Source organism: Hirundo rustica, chromosome 5 (assembly GCF_015227805.2).
Source record: "Hirundo rustica isolate bHirRus1 chromosome 5, bHirRus1.pri.v3, whole genome shotgun sequence".
In the NCBI taxonomy this organism is placed as follows: domain Eukaryota; kingdom Metazoa; phylum Chordata; class Aves; order Passeriformes; family Hirundinidae; genus Hirundo; species Hirundo rustica.
The window spans coordinates 56,017,477-56,030,601 of NC_053454.1; the positions used below are offsets into that span (position 1 = coordinate 56,017,477).

Sequence of the window (13,125 nt, forward strand, 5' to 3'; positions counted from 1 at the left end):
TGCCATACTGGGAGAGTAAATCTACCAGAGGACCAACAGGAAAATGCCCCAGGAGACAGATGCTCTCCAGTACTGTGCGCGTGTGAAACTGTGGCTGCCTGCTGACCATGTCCCCACAGCCCCACCGCCGCTGCGGTAACTACAGCCCTCTGTAGATGGAGAGTTCAGTCACTCGCTACGTGATCACTGCCGCCTTCAAACTCATGTTCTCGTCTTGACCAAGAGAGCCGCTTCAAGAAGCCAAACAGTCTGCAGAGCAGCTGAGGTGAGGCCCTCTCTTTCTTACCCACCAAAAGTGCTGCCAAACTAAGGGAGCTGAGGGACACCTTCCAGAATGACCGGGAGAGGCAACACGCCCACCCCCGAGGGACAGACACGGGACTTCGTAGCAGTACTGCAGCCCTACCTCACAACCATGCAAACCTGACAGAGTGAAGCAGAAAAGCAGGGACAGGGGAGTGTCCAAGGACCCTGTGCCCAGCAGCAATACTGATAACTAACTCAGCAGGAAGCCTGAGCCAGTGTGTTTTAAAGCCATCTATCTTTTATACTGGTAAGCAGACATCTTCTTACAAGCAGCAGACTGGAACATTTTGTAAGTAGTTCAGTACTTACTGCTATAGTCACCATATCCATAGTAGTTGTTGTAACCAGTGTAGTCATATCCTCCATAACCGCCATACCCTTGGCTGTTGTAACCATAGTTCCCATACCCCTGGTTCCAGTAGCTGCTGTATCCCTGGTTCCAGTTTTGACTGGGGCCTGCAACACAAAGCTCAGACTTATTTTCATTCAGGCTGGTCCCTCACCTTCCAACACTGCAGCAGTACAAGTACTTAAGGAGTACTTACCTCCACCTCTCCCTCGAGCTCTTCCAACAAATCCTCCCCGACTCCCCCACTGCTGCTGCTGCTGGTACTGTTCCTTTGACATGGCTACTTTTATTTCACACTGGAAATGGAAAGTTAGCATGAGATCCAATCAGCAAAGGTAAGTCCCAGACATCACTCTTAAACTTACAGAACACTAAGCACAAAATTGGATTTTGTCACCCTGGTGCCCTCCCTGGAAAAAAAAAAAAAAAAAGCATAGCTTACACTGTCTAATTTGAAAACAGTTGTGAGACACAGTAGAACCCACTCTGAAAAGAATGCCTGTTCCTTTGTATGCCTTTCTGTTTTCCCTTTAATCTAAACCTCTGACGCCTATTCATTTGGGCAAAGTGAGATTAAATCTGAGTTGGGTCAACTTGCTGAACTCAACTCAGCTTAGCTCTGAACCTTCCACCACCATTTGTGCAAGTACCAGTCCAGCTTTAAGTACATGACACCAGGCTGAAATTCAACCAAGTTTCTGAAAAGAATGCAGCTTCCAACAGGGAAGTCTAACTTCCCATTTCATTTCAGTTCTGTTAGCTCTCTAAGACAAACTGACATTTGCTTATAAGAACGAACACACACAAAGATCCAGCTACCAGGAAAACCTGGCGCTGCCTGATAGAGCAGATCAATGACACAGCACCCCACCCACACTGCTGGAGAATGTGGGAGCTGCACGATGGGAAGTGTGCTGGGGCCCAGCCCTCTCCCCACGGGCTGCAGTACAAAACCTCACCTGAAACCCCCTCAGCTCAGAAATTAAGGCAACAGTCACCTGTATAAATACTTCACGGGCCCAATGCTTACATCTTAACAATAATGCTTACAGGTACTGGCAAACTATTATCCCCAAACAGATGCAACTGATAATGTAATTCCCTCTGTTGTCATGGTTCAGTTTCTCTAGGAAAAAATCCACCTACTTTACTAAGCCCAACATTGTGGTATTTCTTTTCCATTATTTTCTTCACTGGTTCTTCCTCCTTGAAAGTAATGAAGCAAAATCCACGCCTCTTGTTAGTTTTGTTGTCCATGGGGAGCTCTATGGATTCGACCTGGTGGAAAACAGTGATTTTACATTTTATGCTGCCATTCGTGTCACTGCAAAATCCTTCTAACAGGTCATGCCTGTTAATTGAAATTACTTAAACTTGGATATGACAATGTGAACCTGACTACAAATACAGAGTCAAAGTTCTCTACCTATGGAACATGAGACTTCCTAGACAAAAAGTCTTTAGTCCAGAGTGAACTGTCTATAAGTTTGTCAGAGGGCACATATTTAGCAAATTCCCTGAACATAGTTATGACCTGAAGCTGGCACCATCTGATAACCAATAGGGGAGCAGCAGATATAGCAAGTTTATACAAGACCAGCTTTTAAAAACTTTAGTGTTTCTTAGCTCATCTGCACCACCAAAAACTGGGGACAGAGAGACAGAAACTACACAGTTGTTGCACAGGGTTGCACAGAATTTAGGCAGAATTGTCTCAATCTCTGCTACAGGAGATGAGCTGGGGTGGCTGGAGCATCTTATTCAACTGACAAAAGCACCCTGCTCGAAAACACTGCCTCCCTCTCTGACTTATCCCTGCTCCCCTTTCCATCAAACCAGGCTGTGCAACTCAGAGCCTGAAATGAAAACACTAAAATTCTGACCACTAACACACATGGAACTACAACGGCCATTAAGCTTATATCAGCATCCATGCAGGCTACACAAGTAAAAGTTTGTTTCACCACATACCTCACCAAATCCTCCAAAATATTCCCGTATTTTCTCCTCAGGTGTGTCTGGAGATAAGCCCCCAACAAAAATCTTTTTAACAGGTTCCTTTGTTTTCATGGCTTTAGCTCTTTTCGGATCAATGACCTTCCCATTCAGCTTGTGTTCTTTCTGGTCCATGACCTGAGGAAAATTAAAACACAATCTTACACAGCTTAGTTAAAGCTAAATGTTTCACTGATATTTTGCGTAAGGCCAAATTTCCTTCTATTTCAATACTTGGATCACACCAATAATTTGCTGCACAAAAACAAAGAGTTCTGTGATTTTTGATCACTATCCACTGACACTGACAGTTCTGACAACTGGAACCATCTATCACCGAGCAGAAGCAAGAATATAATATTTCTCAAAAAGTACTCTTCTCATCCTCAAAACTTATGAAGTAAAAAATCTGTACTTTAGGTATCACAAAGGTCATGAAGGTGAAAATTTTTCTGTGCGCTGTATCCACAGCAGTTTAGAAAAGCTAACAGCTAATTTTTGCTTGGAGAGAGCCCAAATGTATCAAAGCTATTGGCTCTACTCTAGAGGTTCACATCACAGCTCTGGAATGCAAAGACTGGAAGTTCTTTGCAAATGCTGCTTTCACAGCAGCAGACATTTATTTATACACGACATTTTTCAAGTGCCCAAGTCCAATGGCTTGCAGAACCTGTAAGTGCCCAAATCCATACCTCAGGAATCACTGCTAGTCCTGGACACAGCATCACGAGTAACACGGCTCACAAAAGAAAGCATTTTCCACGAGCACATGAAACACGCTGCACCCCTGAATCATCTTTACCAGAAGATGTACAAATAGTGCTTACAGTCATCTTAGTGCCTGATCACTGATTCCTGAATTTGAAGGTGTTCCACTACATTGATCCTACCTTATCCACGCTCTCCGATTCTTTGAAGAGTACAAAGCCGAAGCCTCTCGATCTCCCAGTGATGGGGTCCAACTTCAGAGTGCAGTCTACCACTTCACCAAACTTAGAGAAGTAGTCCTTCAGATCCTTCTTCGTTGTGTCCCAGCTAAGGCCACCGATGAACATTTTCCTGTTAAGACAAGTTAGTCAATCTGTAAATGTGTGTTACCCAAAATCCTGCACTGCCAAACTTTATGAGCTCAATTGCCTAATGCACGGAACTAACAGGATTTTATCAGTCACTACACACACAAGCCTGCACTTTTTGACAACTTGCTTAAACGATTCTGGTCGGGACAGATAAAGACTTCCACACACACACAAACATTTTTCACTGTCTTCTCCTGCAGCCCCAAGAAACAACAGCAGTGACAAAAAGATATTTTACTCCTTCTTTACATCCCCACCAAAGGTTTAATTCCATTCAATTATCTGTGGAGCCTCCACACAACTGCTCATGAAACACACACAGGAAGTGGGGTTAAAACAGAAGCATTTATCTACTAGTTGGACTGGACACATGCCCATATGAATAAACTAAAATAAATAAATAAATTTAGTCAAGTTCTCTTCCCCAGAAAGCAGTTAAGAAAAAGCAAAGTATTGGATGGTCAGACGTTCTTTTTCCCTCACAAAAAACCTTATATAAACACCTGGCATAATCCAGTCTCATCAAGAGAATGTCTTTCCAATATTTCTACAGCACTTAATTCATAACCTGTATTTTAAAAAGCACGCTGGAAGCTTAGAATCAAATCATAACCATCCCCCCGTGTTAGTAAGGCATAAAAATAAATAAATATAAAAGATGAAAAAAAAAATCAAGCCAGTATACACAAAATTGAAACATTCCAGGTTATCAGGCATAGGGCTCAGAAACCCATTCAAAAGAGGATTTGATTTGAGATGATCTCTTCTAATACTGATAAAGAAGATTTTACCGTGAGCTCTAACCAAAAAATATGATCCATTATGATCTAAAAAGCACTTTCTTCAAAGCTTTGCCCATTCTCACTGTCCCAACTTATTTCACTATCAGACAGTTACCAGAAAACCTGAAAAACCACTGTATCATGTTTCCAACTCTACCACTTCCCACGCACAAGTATTCCTGCCAATCATATAAAAAAGCATTGTACCTCCACAACTCAAACTCTCTCGAATCAAAAGCTGCTCCTGTGAACTACCTCTGTTAAACCAGCTATGCTCTCACAAAATTAACAAGAGCATTCAGTTTCTGACAAACATCCATACAGATGAGGGGTTCAGGAGCTTCAGATGTCAAGTCTCCAAATCTGTAGAGAAGGAGCACCAATTCCCCATCCCTTTATCCACTTTTCCAATTAGTTCCAGATCTCCCTTCAAGGAAGTACCAACAGCCCTTTCTACCAGCTGTGACTTCTTACTGTGTCCATGGAAGCAATGGCCCACACCAGTAAACCAGCAGCCTCATACTGTAGACAGTAAATCAGAGGAGCCTTCTGCCCTTTGTTCACCCATCACTGAGGTCCTTAGCTCATCTGCTGTTCTGAGGAGGGTTTTTTAAGCAGCCAAACAGAAGACAGAAGATGCAGCATCGTGTTTCTGATACATGGGGGGTAGTGATGCTCTAGCAGTTACTACTGAAATGACACTTGCTACACAAACCACCTGCCTCAATATTAACATACAGACCCCGCTTTGCATCCCTAAGGACAGACAGACCAAGACCACAAGCTTGAAACCAACAGCCTCTGATGGTTTTTCATCTCTCCACCCAGTAACTGCACCTTTGAGCCCAGTCCCAGAGTAGGAAACCACGGCTGCTTCAGTCTGCCCCTACAATAAACCACAGCCCCAAGGCAAAACTTGAGCTGAGGTCAAGGCCACACCACAAACATGAGCACAACAACTCAGGAGCAGTGTTACAGCGCTGCCAAAGCTTGTAAAATACATGCATTACCTAGCCCACAGTCTGGCTGGTCTAACTCACATCAGCACATATAGTTTCCCAAAATAAGTTACCAGAAGTACACTGGGAAAGCTTTCAAATCTCAGACTTAGCTACATAAGGTGTCACAGATATGCTTTTTTCCGTTTACTACCAGAAGTGTTGTCAAAACACTTTGTTTCCTGTACAGCATTAAGAATTGACAGGTCAAAAAGACTGAACTAGACTACAAGTCAATGTGTGGTACATGTAATCACTGCACAATGCCACTGCATTGCTTAGAGACAACTTTTTCTAGGCTCTGTTGCCTCAAAAGAACCTGAGTTTGCCCACGAAAACCCTTTGATTGCTGGGTATTCAAGGGTAATAAGTAAAACAAACATGCAAACTCCAAAGGCATTTGAAGCTGTTAAGAACAAATAAAAACTAACAAAACCATTTTACATTTTGCTAATCCCAGCAAAATACTCAAAAAAGGTTCCTGTCTGCTCTCTCTGCATTATCCCAGATTATTAACATCTCTCTCAGCAACATCCCAGGTTATTAGAGAAGAAGGAAGACGCTCAGGAAGGTTTTGCAGCATGTATCTGCAGGACACAGTAGTTAGTGCTCCTTCAGCCTTGACCAAAAACAGACCTGCAGCTCGAGTTTCTCATGAGCCCGACAGGAGACAGCAGAGCGCGTCACTGGATTTATTACACACAGATTTTACCAACAATACAAAAGGGACACTGCCCCAGGCAGAGACCCTATGAAGATTAAAAGCTGTCTCTACTCTCCATAAAACAGAGTAACAGAACATGCTGAGTTGGAAGGGACCTATTGGAATCATCAGGTCCAACTCCCAGCCCTGCACAGGACAACCCAAGAGCCACAGCATGTGCCTGAGAACATTTTCCAAGTACTTCTTGAACTCTGCCAGACTTGGTGCTGTAACCACCTCCCTGTGGAGCCTGTTCCATTACCCAACCACCCTCTAGGTGAAAAACCTTTTCCTGGTGCATAACCTGAACCTCCCCCGGCTTAGCTTCCTGCCTTTTCAACTCCTACTCAAGTTCGGACGCCACCTAACATAATCCTCCCGACAGGAAGTTCCGTGAGAGGCAGAGGCATGTTTTAGGCCGGGAAGAAGTCCCGGTGCCTGACGCCTCTGGCACTCAGGTAACACGCTATAATGTTTGCAGCACAGGGCAGCATGCTGCGACTGCAACCAGAGCATGCGGCTACACAGAGTTACGGTCTTCACGCACGCACCGCACTTCAACTCAGAGAAAACGCATCGCTGAAGAGAAAAATAAGTAAAAAGGGTCTGTAGTTTGAGGCACATCCCACCATTTGTACACCGCGGGACCAGACACCGCCCCCGCCGCCCGGCCCGGCCAGTGACGTCGCCGAGGCGCCAAGTAAACGCCAAGTAAACAAACAGGGCGGCGAACGGGGCCGGGCCGGGCCGGGGGCGCCGGGCCCCGCCCGGGACACGCAACCCGCCCCCGCCGCTCACCCTTCATCCTCCTCGTTCTTGCTGGCGTCGATCTTGGCTCCCTCCGACTCGATCCCGCCGCCGCCGCCGCCTCCCCCATCGGTGCTTCCCGCCCCCGCCTGCCCCTCAGGCTGCTCCGCCGGCTCCGCCGCGCTGCCTCCGGCGCCAGCCGCCACCGCCGTCGAGTCCAGAGCGAACTGCTGATCCGACATGGTGCCTCCGCCGCCCCGCACCGGCCACCCCCGGTGCCGCCGCCTCCCCGCCGAGGCCCCGGCGCCGCTGGCGGCCCCGGCCGAGCGCGCCGATCCCGCCGATCCCTCCTCCTCTTGCTCCCTGTTTTTAATGGCGCCGCCACCGACCCAACCTAAAATGGCGGCCGGAAGGAGGGCGGCGGGCGGGACACGTGACACCGCCCCCGGGGAGCCGTGAGGGAGCGCGGGGGGAGCTCGGCACGGCCCCGGGAGCGTCCAGAGCCGGCGGGACCGACACGGGCCATTGCAGAATCCGTGCGGCCGGACTGGGCCTCTGGAGATCGTCCTGTCCAACCCCCCCCGCCCAAAGCAGGGCCACCTGGGGCGGGTGACACAGGAACAAGTCGGGGTGGGTTTGGAATGGCTCCAGAGAGAGGGAGACTCCACAACCACCCTGGGCAGCTGTTTCAGTGCTCTGCCACCCTCCGCTTGAGAAATCCTTCCTCATGGTGAAGTGGAACTTGTGTTTTGGTTTGTGGCCATTGCTCCTCGTCCTGTCAGTGGGCACCACTGAACAGTGTCTGGCACCATCCTCTTGGCACCTGCCTTTGAGATATTTATGTGCATTGCTGCGATCCCCTTCGGTCTTCTCCAGCCTAAACAGGCCCAGCTCCTGCAGTCTCTCCGCGTAAGGGAGATGCTCCTGCCCTCTCATCATCTCTGCAGCCCTTCACTGGACCCTCTCCAGGAGCCCAGCCTGGACAGAGTACTCCAGCTGCACTGTGCTAGGGCCAGGTAGAGCAGGAGGATCAGATTAAAGTAAAACTTGGTTCTTAGCAGGGTTTTGGGTATTAACAAACCACTGCAGCCATGAAGCCACGTCCTTGTGGCACAAGTCTCCCTCAGCCCCTCCGTTGCTGTAGACGGTGCTGGATCCAGCTGCACTCACGAATGCAGGATAAGAATGAACTCACACACTGCTTTGGCTTCCTGCTGATTCTTTAGTTTGTAGTCAGTGACATCAGTGAGCTTTAACACACGATTATTTTGGTGCTTGACTAGGTATTTGTGCTGAGAAACATCAAATCTGCATGCACACTGCTGCAATCCTTTTGCCTCAGATGAAAGGCATTTGCTCCTTTACCCATCCCAAACACTCTCCTAATCCGGAAATGTGCTGGGTTAATGCAGTGCTCCTTCTCCACCAGTCAGGCACTCAGGCTTTTAGTTGTTGCTGGCTAGTGTGCACTAGATGGGAAACCTGTTTTCTGATCCAGGGGAGAAGAGTCCAATATAGCACGTTTGTATCAAGTTGTACAGAAAATAGCTGCTGACCCTAAAGTTCAAGAATCTCCTGCTTGGAATTGGAATAGAAGGGGTGTAGGAAAGTAATTATGCTAGGTTCTAGAATACTTGAAGTTTTAAATCTTGAAAAGCTCCAGCTCCTCAAACAGTGCTATCAGCATTGAAAAGGTGTTGCTGTAGTTCAGATCCCTCCTGAGATGTACAAAACCGGCAGCATTGTGCCACAGACCACTCTCCCCTCGATGCTGCAGGGAGCAGACGTGACTCTGCCATGTTCCACTGTGATGCTAATTCCAAGCACTCTGGTGGTCTCAGGAGAGATCGGGAGGAAGAATGGGGTGTATGGACCTGTTCTCACAGTAACCTGATCTCCTGAGAGGTACGTGCCCTTCTATCCACGTAGAACTAGAGTTACACCACTTTAAGGTGACAGCAAGACTACACACTCACTTAAGTAAGCATTTATTAGAGAATCTTTTAACATGAAATTATACAAATAAAGTTTGTATAAACACAAGTCCACATTGTGTCATAACATGAATGGCAAAAAGAAAGTAAAAACCATAAAAGAAAACTAGTCGGCCGCTATGTACAGTTGGACACAGTTGTGTCATACACTAAAAGTCTTTTACAAAATAGTCATTTCCTCTCACGAAGACCACCCTCCATTCACTCACGATGCGTTGCAAGATGGCTTTTTGTTGCAGCATCTCTACCTAAAAAATCAAGACAAAATGCACGTCAGATCTGTGACAGTTACTACAGGATTGTTTAAAAGGTCCATTTTCATGAACTGCTTTAAGTCTTCTATATATTCCTTTCTTCACTGTTAAAGATCATATGCATATTTAAAAAGGTAACACAAGAGGTTCGTTTAGTTACCCATCAGTAATTTATTTTCCCAAATCTTGCCATTCAGCCCATCTAGGAGGCTGTTCCAAAACAACCACCATCCCATTTAGGTAAGTAAGCAGGCTCTTTCTTTTCCACTGCAAACACCGCCAAAAGGCTTTCTGATTATTCGTTTATACAACTAAACGACTTATGTGCAACACAAGTCAGGTCACTTTAGCTCAGGCAGTCCATATGCATATGATCTTTAATGTTTATCCAGATTTAAAAGTTCGTTTTGGTTTGCAGATTTCACTATTAGCTATAAAAAGAAAAAAGCAAGCATTAAAATCTTAAAGAATGCACATTTAAAATGAGGTTCCACAATTGAAATACAACACTAAACAGAAGACCAAATGATTAAGCTGTAAAGGCATTTATGTACTTTAACTCCTGTAAAAAACCATTTAAGTTAAAGACACTTAATCTCCAAAAAAGATTAAAAAAAGAAGCCAAAGTCTGAAGTTTTCCACTTTAATCTTTACGCTGGTACATGAAGTTGGAAGAGACCATACCACAGGACAGCGTTTTCTGGTGTATGCCTTGCGCTCTGCCTGCAACGTGCGACCCCAGAGATAGACGTGGTCAGGGTGACACACGGCCTGCAATGAAGTTCCCGCTGGCGGGTACAAACAAGGTATAATGTCAGAGTTAGAAGACAACATTCTTGTTTTCCTTAAGTTGTACCCATTTCAGTACTTTACCTGTTAATACTTCTATTAAGTTTAATTATTCCTCTAGACCACCTGGTACACAACGCAAACCAGAAAAACTCTTATGTTTTTCTGAAGTACTAAAGAAGATAAAGTCACGTTTTTACAAAGTTAAAGATCTATAGACACGTAGGCAAAGCTGGTTTTAAAAAAAAAAAGGTATTTTTTAAGTTAACAAAAGCTTAATTAAAGGAAAAGTCATGCTAGGCAAGGTTTTACTCTTCGTTTGTCTATTGATCTTTAAATTAGATTAGACGTAGTGGGAGTGGAGCTTGCGCTCTTGTACACACCTGTTGGTCAGGTACTAGGTACTGCTTTAGTACGGCTGGTAGTTGTTTTGGTGGTTGCCGCCGCCACGGGACGCCTTCCCATACGTGCTTTGCTGGCCTGGAGGTAACGTGTGGGGAAAGAACAGAACCCACAAGCGTTAACACGCAGCCTCAGAAGGAGACTTCACACACACAGCAGCAGCACGCCAAGAGATCTCATCTTTAGAGCCATGGGCCAAGTAAGAGCAACGTTCCAGAGAGGGGATGCATGCTCTTGTTATAGGGAATGAGGGCAAAACCACTTACCACTGTAATCTGTGTATCCCGGCCCATATCCATAGTTGGGATAGTTGTACCCAGAGTAGTCGTAGCCTCCGTAGCCACTGTAGCTCTGATCACTGTAAGCACTGTTGTAATTCCCATAGCCTTGATCATAATAGTTGTTAAATCCTTGGTTCCAGTTTTGTCCCTGACCTGAAACCAAGTACAGCAAGTGTAAGTTTCAAAACTTATTTCACTCCTCTCCCGTGCCCCTTCATCTGACTGTTTGGATAGAAGAACAATCAGTAATTGCCTGAGCACCAAGTGACACCACAGGACGAGCCCTACTGTGTGGTCTGAGTTGTGACCTTTAAAGATTGAGATGCATTAACCTGTAACATAACAGCTGATTCCTTCTGATCCATTTGAAGGTGCAGCAAAGTGACCACCCTACTCCTTAGCGAACAGCTGCCGGCCTCTCCCCGGTGCACCAATTAAGTGAAAGTGTAACTGTACTGGCTACACTGTCCGCTAAGGGTGTACAAAAGCACCCAACAACCCCCTTGCCTCTTCACCACTTCAGTGAGAGCAGAACGAGAGGAAATTCCTCAGCTCCAACAAGCAACCATAACCACGAAAGCACCACTTACTAACAGACTACCTTAGGCATTTGATTTAAACAGGAGATCTGCACACAGCCTGCAATATCTACAAACACCTGAGTGGCTGGTAAGTACTTACAATAATAGAACCACTGAAAACACTCACCCCGTCCACGTCCCCGTCCGCCTCCACGTCCGCCAGAGGAATTGCTTTTCCCTCCTTTCTGCTGCTGCTGCTGCTGCCTGTACACCTCTTTGGGCTGTGCTACTTTGATCTCACACTGTAAGGACAGAAATCTTTTAACTAAGAATTCCAAGAGCATTTTGGGAGTTGCTTTCAAAGAAACCTGCAGACACAGATTTCACATGCTAAGAACAAGAGTTTTCCCACCTTGCCTGAACCAATCTGGTGGTATCTGCTCTCTAGTAACTTCTTTACTGGCTCTTCATCTGTGTATGTGATAAAACAGAAGCCCCTCCTTTCATTCGTCTTTGTGTCCATGGGAAGTTCAATGTTTTCAATCTAAAATCAAAATTAATATAAACAATACAAGAACTCTGTAAGCAACTTTTTATGCCACCAGAACCAGCTGGCAGTGCAGAATCTATGCTGACTACTGGCAGCTATAAATCAGATCATTACAATTTTATGAAACATATAGATCCAACTTTCTCTGGTTTTGGCCAACCCCCTCCTCACAAATTCTTTCTTGAGAGAGAAGACTACACTTGAGAACCATTGTTGTGTGCCAATATACTATACTATACCTCGCCAAAAGCACCAAAGTACTCCTTAATCTGTTCTTCAGATGTATCTGGACTCAGCCCACCGACAAACACTTTTTTGGGTGGCTCCTTCCCTTTCAGCGCTTTTGCCCTTTTAGGATCTATTAACTTCCCATCCAGTTTGTGTTCCTTCAGTTCCAACACCTGAAAAGCAGACAAAAAAACAAGGTCTCAGATTGCTACAGCTGCACAAGCTGACTTCATGCCATCGGTCCGCAGGAAAAGCGCCCACCTTCTCCACGCTGGCAGCATCCTTGAAGAGCACGAACCCAAAACCCCTCGATCTTCCGGTGACCGGGTCTGTTTTGATCGTGCAATCCACAACCTCCCCGAACCGCGAGAGATACTCCGTCAGGTCCTTCTTGCTGGTGTCCCAGCTGAGGCCTCCGATGAACATTTTCCTGGAGGGCACGAAACGCGTACGGATACGGGTGAGGGAGCGACGGGGGAGCGCCCCCCCCGCGCCCCCATAGGCTGCCGGTGACGTCACGGCCCCGATCGGCCCCCCCGTCCATGTCCCCGCCCCGTGGAAACTGGGTCACCCGCCCGGGACACAAAGGCGGGCGCGGCCATGGTGCGCCAAGGGAAGGGAAGGCCGCGCTCCCCGCAGCCACCGAGCCGCCCCCCCGAGCCGCAGGGCGGGCGGCGGAGATAGACGCGCGACTCCCACGCATCTCCCCCCGCCCCACCACCACATCCCCGGGCCCTACCCGTCGTCCTGCTGGTTCTTGCTCGCGTTGATCTTGGAGCCCTCGGCGAACTCCTCCTGGCCGCCGCTCATCTCGGTCGCGTCCTCCATGGCGGGGCGAGGGCGGCGGGGGTGCCCGTGCGAGCGGCGGAGAAAGCAGAGACCTGCGCCCGGCAGAAAATGGCGGCGGAAGAGATCCGGGCACCGCCTGCGCCTCCCTTATATACCCGCGCCGGCAGCCAATCAGCGCCGCTCTCCCGCCCGGCGCCGCAGCGCCCCCGGCGGCTCGCGGCGGGGCTGCAGCAGCCGCCCCGCGGCCGCCATCGCGCGGGCTGGGCCGGGCCGGGCCGGGCCGGTGCCGCTGCTCCGGGCGGGCACGGGCACCGCCGCACCGGGCACCGGGACGGGCGGGCGCCGGGGCTGAGCGGGC

The 13,125-nt window shown here is 47.6% G+C and overlaps 2 protein-coding genes across 7 annotated transcripts in view; both read right to left on the reverse strand.

Moving 5' to 3' along the window:
* Positions 1–7,253, reverse strand: part of HNRNPD (heterogeneous nuclear ribonucleoprotein D) — a 9,164-nt gene extending 1,911 nt beyond the window's left edge. For both annotated transcript variants that reach the window (XM_040063715.2, XM_040063716.2), the window contains exons 1-6: positions 7,011–7,253; positions 3,541–3,709; positions 2,627–2,788; positions 1,802–1,933; positions 852–951; positions 616–762 (exon numbers count right to left, since the gene is read on the reverse strand). In XM_040063715.2, the coding sequence (XP_039919649.1) occupies positions 616–762; positions 852–951; positions 1,802–1,933; positions 2,627–2,788; positions 3,541–3,709; positions 7,011–7,201 (901 nt within the window). In that variant the 5' untranslated portion in view covers positions 7,202–7,253. The remainder of the gene's footprint in view (positions 1–615; positions 763–851; positions 952–1,801; positions 1,934–2,626; positions 2,789–3,540; positions 3,710–7,010) is intronic.
* Positions 7,254–8,931: 1,678 nt separating this feature from the next.
* On the reverse strand, positions 8,932–12,890 carry HNRNPDL (heterogeneous nuclear ribonucleoprotein D like). Of its 5 annotated transcripts, XR_005700743.2 has the most exons (9): positions 12,718–12,890; positions 12,240–12,408; positions 11,990–12,151; positions 11,613–11,744; positions 11,388–11,502; positions 10,665–10,832; positions 10,380–10,476; positions 9,892–9,995; positions 8,932–9,201 (listed from the first exon to the last, which is right to left on the reverse strand). XR_005700743.2 is itself a non-coding variant. In XM_040063718.2 (8 exons), exons 1-7 carry the CDS (start codon positions 12,804–12,806, stop codon positions 10,406–10,408), a joined length of 906 nt encoding a protein of 301 aa, XP_039919652.1. In that variant the 5' UTR covers positions 12,807–12,890; the 3' UTR covers positions 8,932–9,201; positions 10,380–10,405. The 5 variants fall into 5 exon arrangements, 3 of the variants coding, with proteins under 3 accessions (XP_039919652.1, XP_039919653.1, XP_039919651.1); XR_005700742.2 differs by having other exon boundaries at positions 9,892–10,476; XM_040063718.2 differs by lacking the exon at positions 9,892–9,995.
* Between the last annotated feature and the right edge of the window lie 235 nt (positions 12,891–13,125).